We start from the raw sequence: 7,749 nt of genomic DNA, 5'->3' as shown, positions 1-7,749 counted from the left end.
AAAAAAAAAAATCACGTTTCGTTGTCAAGGCCTAAATTAGTACTATTTTGTAAACATAGAGCCTAAATTGATACTCAGAGAAAACCTTAGCCCTATTTTGGTACCTTATCCCAAAATAAAACTCTAGGTTTTGTGTCCCGAACTGTAAATAACTCGATAAAAGCTTGATAAAAGCTCGATTGCGTTCAGTTCGATTTATAAACAAACCGAGCTTGAGCACGGCGAAACTCAACTCAAAAGTTCGCGAGCAGACTCGGCTATAGGTTCACGAACAAGCTCAATTACAATGTTTATTAACCCATTCATGAGCAAACTTAGTTTCATTATTTCTCTAATAATAGTATTTTCTATAAAAGGAGAAATGTAAAACAACGTAGATTTGTATAAATTTTAGTTTTATAGGTTTCAAAACTACTAGTTTTATGTTAAAGAAATTTCAAATCAATATAATTATGAACATAATTGATGAGTTATTCACGAGCGAAGTTCATAAATAGAATTAACGGACTGCTTGCGAACAAAACTCATGAACAAACTCATGAGCAGCTCACAAACAAGATGTTGAACTCGAACACGAGCTCATCAGTTTTCAAACAAGCCGAGCATGAGCAAACAAAGCTCGGCCCAGCTCGACTACAGACCTCCAAATGACAATTTTAGTGAAAAAATGTATCTTTCTAAACAAAAGAAACGTCATGCATAATCGTATTTACAAATGCACATAACCACAAAGTTTATTTTTGTACTCGTACCGAAACTTTATTTTTGTCATAAACTTTATTGCTATCTCTATGGACAAAAAATTCAATTACCTATCTGAAGAATGTTGATCTGAACCTGCTTCAAACTCAATCTTTTTTCACTACTGAAACTCTATCAATCTTCTAGCCAATTCATATCTTATTTCAGAACCTTTACTTTCAATCAATTTCCCCTCAATTTCACCATCACCACCATCATCATCTTCTTCATCAAAATCCCCCAAATCCATCAATGCAGAATCATCTTCCCTCATCAACAAACCATTATGAAGAATTGAACAAGCTGCAATAAAAGCAACACCAGATTTCATATCCTCTTCAATTGGTTTCTTTAAAACTCCCCAATTCTTCAAGCTACTAATGGTTCTATGAGCACAAACTCGGATTAACTCGTTTTTCTCATTGAATTTCTCTTCAATTGATCCTGAATTTGCATCAGAAAATGGTACCATTAACCATGGAAGTAATGGGTACTTTTTCCCCCCAATTAAGTACTGATTTTCCCCCAAATTGTTCAGTAATCTCCCCCTGGAGATGTCTTTGTACAATGTTGTTGATTTCAGTATCCTTGAACCCCCATTTTCGCCCCGAAAACCCGCTGCAATGCTTAGAATTCTTGAGCTTGAATCAACCACAATTTGAACAGAAACAGCATTGTTTGAAATTGAATCCAATTGGGCAAGTTTGAACCTAGCACAATCTATCACACCACAGCAATTAGGCAATCCGGTGAGCTTTTCGAACTCTTTCGACACGAATTCAAGCTCACCAGGGGAAGGAAAAGCAACCCAGAATCGGAAATTCGTGCATAAGACACGGCATAATTGCTTAGAGCAAAACCGAGTTACTGACTCGTTAACCCTAAATCTTTTCGCAATTTCTGAATAATTTAAACCAGAAACTAATTTAAACAAACCAATACCTAATCGAAGTTCAGCGGAGAGATTCAACGGAGACCCAATTGGATCACGGCAGTCCAATAGCGGTTCAAGCAACCCAGCGAGCCATTCGAAGGTTGATGATCGCATTTTGAAGACGAGTTTGAACGAGTCAGGGTTTTGCACAACTCTGTCTAATTCACTGAGTCGATGTTCGTGTTGTTTGTGTCTGTCTTCATGGGTTGGATCAGAATCCAATTGGGGGTAATGGGATCTCTTCCGTTTCCTGGAAAATGTGAGGAGAGAAAGAGAAGCTGCGGCGAGTTCTTGGGTGGAGAGAAAATGGCGGAGGAGAGGGAAAATGTTTCCATAAGAATTGGAATTTGGAGAAATTGGGGAAACGGAGAGAGAAGTGGAAGATGGGAAGAGGAGGAGAAGGAGAAGAAGAAGATCTGAAATTAGAGATGAAATCAAAGCAGCCAATTTCTTGGGTTCCATTATTTTTCTTATTTTTCCAGATTTTTGGGGAACAGATTTTCTCGGGAATCTCAAAATTGTCAGAGTTTTCAGTTTTGGTGGAATCTGGAATCGAGTAAATTAGACACCGGAAAGTGCAAAAATATCCCTATAGTTTGTACTGAATTGCAATTTTATCCTTCAGTTAGAATTAAAAAGGTATAAGGCTTATATTGACCCTTCTACTATAGTCCTGTTTGGGAATTAGCTTTTAGCTGTTAGCTGATTTGACTAGCTGTTTTTGTAGACCTGTTTGGTAAAAATTAGCTGATTGATAATAGCGGTTTTTGCAAAAAAAACGAATAAGGGCATTAATTTTGGCGCATGAGAAGAGGAAGTCTATTTGTTAAAGTTAAAGAAATCCATTAATTTTAATATTGCAAAACGCTAATTGAAAAAGCTCTTAAAATGAGCTTTTTCTAAATTAACGTTTTCATCCCAAAACTCCCTCCCAAACCTCTCTCCACCAAACACTTCAATCAGCGGTTTCAATGGTCAAACCTCTAAAGTTTGTCAAAACCGCTCTTTTTATCCCAAAACGCTCTTTACCAAACAGGGCATATGTCTTAAAACCCAATTAAATCCCTAAACTATTAAAATCATCAATCAAGCGCTTACCTTTCCTCTTCATTTTGGCTTTTACTTTCTATTTTCTATTAGTAAAAGTAAGAGATCGTGTGTTTGGTTGCTGCTTACTATTCTAGTTTGCCTTTTTAGTCTAAAAGAGAAAGTTTTGGGTGTTTAGTTAGACACATGTTGTTTGCTTTTTATAAAAACATAGAATTTTTGCTTTTTGGAACAACAGTATTTTCCAACAGCAAACTGTGTCAGTAAATAACAAACAGTAGGTAAAACAAACGGATACTTAATAAAGTTTCTAACCTCTTTTCCTTTTTCAAACTCTTTTTTTTTATCTTGATCTTTTTTGAGGCTTGAGATTAATATATTGCATACTCTCTATAATATTTATTTTTTTGGTAGTAGAAGAAGGCTCAAGGCCCAGGGAACAGAAAAGAAGGGGAAGAAGAGAAAAAAAAAAGAGATAAAAGAAAATAAACAGCGATCTAGGATCGCATCAATCTGTACTGCATCAAGCCCCTACTATCAGCAAGGAGGATTTTCTGGAGGCCTGCAGGAGGCGCATCAAACTCATGATGACCCATAGAACAAGTGTCTGCGAAGTTCGTCAACCAGTCAGCAGCCCGATTCCCTTTCCTGTAGACATGTGTCAGTTCAATAGTCCAATTCTTTTCCTATAGCAACCTACACCGGCGCAACAGCCAGCTATACGAATGGTGTTGGTCCTGATGTCCATTTAGAAGCTTGATAGCCACTTGTGAATCTAACTCAAGCTTAACTTTTCTGAAGCCTCTTTTCCAAGCGATCTGAAGCCCAAAGTACAAACCCCAGATTTCCGCGACAGTTACTGAGCATATGCCTAAATTCACTCCAAAGCCCGCAATCCAATTACCCCTCTCATCTCGTACTAACCCTCCGGCTGAAGCAGGGCCCGATTTCCCTTTGCAGACTCCATCAGAGTTAACTTTAATCCAGTCCGATGTCGGGGGTTGCCAACGGATCCTCCCGCGATGCGAGGTGGGCTTATCTCGGTTCAAATCCGACCGTGCTTGCTTAAACTCGAAGCAAAACCGATGAACGATATCGAGACAATTCGGAGCTCAGGGAGTTCCTTCGAACACTTCTTCATTCCACCATCTCCATTGCCATCATAACCCACACACAAACACCAGGAACCAGTCCAAACCATTTGTAATTAACAAGCTCTCCAAATTTGCACGAATCCAGGGAATAAGAGGAGCAGAAAAGAAGGCGTTCTTGAGGTGCAGGGGGTTAGATGCTCCTATAAATCACGGGTATCAGCACAGTCCCGTAGAAGGTGAATTTCTGATTCGTACATCCTACAACGGGGGCCATTGTTGGTCCCTTATAACGTAACAAGTTAGTTCCAAGGGGGGATAGGAACTATCTAAAATTTTAGTACGTTAAGGCTGACTTCTTTTTCTTTGAAAAAGGATTACACAGCGCGTTGAGTAAATTAAGACACTAGCTTAGTCAACTGGTGACTAAGTCAGCTTCTTTCTTTGAGTCAGAAGATAGCACTTGAGTCTATTCCTGAACTCAGATACTCAACACAACACAACTCAGCGTGACCTCTTTACTTGGTCAGTTTTGTTTAAGCAAGCAATATATATATTAAGGAGTTTAAGGTTAGAAAGATGTTACTTAGCAGATTTATCCAGGTTCGGCCTCTAAGCCTACGTCCTGTCCCCGGAACACGTTCCGAGCTTTCGAATTCTCTACTGAGCTCTTTAACGGTAGAGCATCAAACCTTTTACAACTTAGAAGCTGAGTATAATAAGAGTACCTTCCTCTATACCTCTACTCACTCCTAATCTCTCGCTGAGTACTATAACCGAGTACTCAGCCTCTCATTTTTAATCTCTAGAAATGATAAAGATTTGTCCTAAACAACAATTGCTAAGACACCTTAGATGATTGAATAATCACTCTATACTTTTACACGAAAGATATAAAATTTGGTGTAAGTATTTGCTTTGCTTTTTCTCACAGAACTTTGAGTAGAATTTTGGTCAGCGTAATGGCTTGATAAAGTTCTGTATTTGATGAAGCAACTGAAAGGCCATATTTATAGAGACATCTGAGGCATCAGTTATTTCAAATTTCGAAATAACCGTTGGAGGGAAACAGCTTCCTGTCGTTGTCACTCAGTCCTGCTCAGTGCTCTCGGCCAATCAGATTCAAGTATCTTCTGTCTTCGGTCAGTGATGAGCAGCTTTTAGTCAGTCCGGCAGAATGTCTCTCCATTTATGGTAAGGTTAACTAGACAGCTTTCTGTGTCTTCTGAACTTTACCCAAAGTAGAAATACTTTGTCTGGAAGTTGTTCTTGCTCAGCTGCTATCTTGTACTCTTTGTCGATACAACTCAGCAGCTTCGTTCCGAAGTTGTTCAACGAAGGTCTTCTCGATCCTTCTCTCGCTGAGCTGCGTTTTGTACACAATGGCAGCGTTTTGCATACGCAGGCCGAGTGGTCTTGATCTGTTTGACTTGGGCTTTGAATTTCGTATTGGGCTTTAAGCCTTTTAGTCTTTATGTCTTATAAACAATTTAACTCAACATTGAACAAATACATTAGTATAATAAATCAAAGCATTTAAACTTAGTGTGTTTAGAATATATTTAATTTTACTTAAATAATTTTGTCAAATCAAAATCATGTAGAAAGGTGTTTCAACAAACTCCCCCATTTTGATGTTGGCAAAACTATTCAGCGAGGAACTCAGTGTTCAGCTCCCCCATGATAGTTGACCTAATATTACTTAGCAGACTCCCCCGTAAGGGTTGAGCTACTGACTTAGTTTTACTTAAACATTTTAAGGTTTAATTGAGTAAGTCTAAGGTCATTTTTCAGATTAGGTCAGCTCATGGAATATATTCTATTTTACTCAGTGTTTAAGCAGAAGATTTAACATTCAGAGAGCGCTAAGTATTTTTATTGTTCAATGGGTCTTATAAGACAGTGTTTATTAAACATACAAGATAATGTCAAACATTTTACCAGCATAGCATACAATCAACAAGTATTATAGACAGTAAGCACAGTTGATGTATTTGAAGATACATAATAACATAATACTCAGCATCATATGAGATAACTTCAAGTTTGGATAAAAGATGCAAGTATTGTATTGAAATAAAGTAGTTAGCATACACAGCAAAAGAAACATAGAAACTACAAAGTAAAAACGTAATCCTATTTCTATTTCTTCTTCTTTTGCTTAGACTGACTACTTCTAGCAGCCTCCTGCTGAGTTCTAGCTTGTTCTTTCTCCCCCGTTTTGTCAGCATCGGGAGGAGGAGGAATTCTAAAGGAGTCGGTTAGGACCACGTTGGTCAGTGTGCCGGACAACTCCTTAAGCTTATCGGCGCTTTCATTGATGCCGTCGAAGACAACAATGCCTTCATCCAAGACCTCTTGAGGTATACCGAGTTCAGCTGCGCTGAGCATGCTCAGTATATAGGCTTGAGATTTACCCACCCAAGTAATTGTGTCTGATAGTGCAGCAAAAACTTGATGAAATGTCTTCAGCAGGGCTGAGTCATAATATTGACGCTGGATATTGTAATGACGCACATGGGTGAAGGTCTTTTGGGTAGTGACCAGTATCTCATTTTGCTTCATCTGGTTAGTGTCCATCTCTTGCTTATTCAAGTTCAGCAAACGAACGGCTTCACTAATTTGCTCCACCGAGCATTGAGAGTAAGAAGCCAGCTGATCATTGGTCTTGTTTTGCTCAGTGTGAAGCTGGGAAAATAGCATCTTAACTTCAGCAGAAGTGGCATATTGAGTGTTCGAAGTTGACAAGGTTTGGAATTGCTCTTGAAGAGTGTTGAGATGTTGAGCCATTGTCAGTTGAATCTCAGCCAGCTTCGTTATTGAGTCCTGCTTGGGCTGTTGTGTTTGAATGGAGATCATAACACTTAGCAGATCCTTCAGTCCTTTAACTTCATTTAAAAGCTGAGTGACCTGGGACGGCTGAGTTGACTCATTGTTGGTAGACCCAGCAGTAGGTTCAGCATTGTGATGAAGATCTTTGATTAACGACTGCACCGAGTTGATGAGTTGACTACCAGACTCGGTGGCATGCATATAGCTGAGTGATCCTTCATCAGTTTGCCGAGTTTCCTCAGTGTGACCAGTTGATGGAGGAGTAGGATTTTTCTCAGGTACGACATGGTCAGTGACTGGAAGGGGGTTGTCAATCTGCATTTGGTTCTCTTGTAGAGATGATGGATCGGCAGGAATGATTGTTGTTGTAAAAGTAGGCTGAATGAGTTCAGTGCTGACAGGGGCAGGAATTTCCTTAGTCAGCACAGTGCTTAGAGCATCAGCATTAGCAAGAACTTGCTCGGTTTGGCTTGAAGGGTTGGCAGAAGCATTCAAGTCGGCTTGTTCCTATTGTGAAGAAACAGAGGCTTGCTTTTCAAGATAAACTGGTGTAGTCGCAGAAGTTTGTTTCCTGAAAAACTTTAGCTTATGTGTAGAAGGGTCTTTGGTCAGCTTCTGGACTGGAAGGTCAATGACAGTTGTCTGACTTGCCTTTACTAGTCTTCTTCTTCGAGGAGGAGGAGGAATGTCAGCAGGGATAGACTCTACTGAGTAGGGGTGGGCAAAAAAACCGATCAAACCGGTAACTGAATCGAAAACCGGTAATCCGAACCGAAAAAATGGTTAACCGAACCGATGGTTTTCTTAATGGTCAAAAAAATAAATGGGTATCGGTTTCGGTTTCGGTTTCGGTTTCGGTTTCGCATAGGAAAAACCGCGGTTAACGGTTAACCGAACCGTTTTTTTTGAAAAGAACCGAACCGTTTAATAAATATAAATTTAAAAAATATATATTAATACATAACATATATTATCAATGTATAAGTTATGATTCAAAGTCAATATATTATCAATATATAAGTTAATAGTGATGATCAGTATATTATAACATAAAAAAAAGACATATATTATTAATAATATAAAATTAAAAAATGAAAAGAAAAA

General features: G+C 38.7%; 1 protein-coding gene across 2 annotated transcripts; it reads right to left on the bottom strand.

Moving 5' to 3' along the window:
* Positions 1 to 687: 687 nt before the first annotated feature.
* LOC136227905 (protein ALP1-like) lies at positions 688 to 2,226 on the bottom strand. 2 transcript variants are annotated; one of them, XM_066016702.1, is made up of 2 exons: positions 1,684 to 2,226; positions 688 to 1,461 (listed from the first exon to the last, which is right to left on the bottom strand). In XM_066016702.1, exons 1-2 carry the CDS (start codon positions 2,135 to 2,137, stop codon positions 863 to 865), a joined length of 1,053 nt encoding a protein of 350 aa, XP_065872774.1. In that variant the 5' UTR covers positions 2,138 to 2,226; the 3' UTR covers positions 688 to 862. The 2 variants fall into 2 exon arrangements, with proteins under 2 accessions (XP_065872774.1, XP_065872773.1); XM_066016701.1 differs by having other exon boundaries at positions 688 to 2,226.
* Between the last annotated feature and the right edge of the window lie 5,523 nt (positions 2,227 to 7,749).

This window comes from Euphorbia lathyris, chromosome 4 (assembly GCF_963576675.1).
Source record: "Euphorbia lathyris chromosome 4, ddEupLath1.1, whole genome shotgun sequence".
In the NCBI taxonomy this organism is placed as follows: Eukaryota; Viridiplantae; Streptophyta; class Magnoliopsida; order Malpighiales; family Euphorbiaceae; genus Euphorbia; species Euphorbia lathyris.
This window is presented reverse-complemented; position numbering and strand designations above follow the sequence as displayed.

Bases quoted from the DNA above. Each gene is read 5' to 3' on its own strand.
- LOC136227905 (XM_066016701.1), bottom strand. From the start codon at position 2,137: ATGGAACCCAAGAAATTGGCTGCTTTGATTTCATCTCTAATTTCAGAT.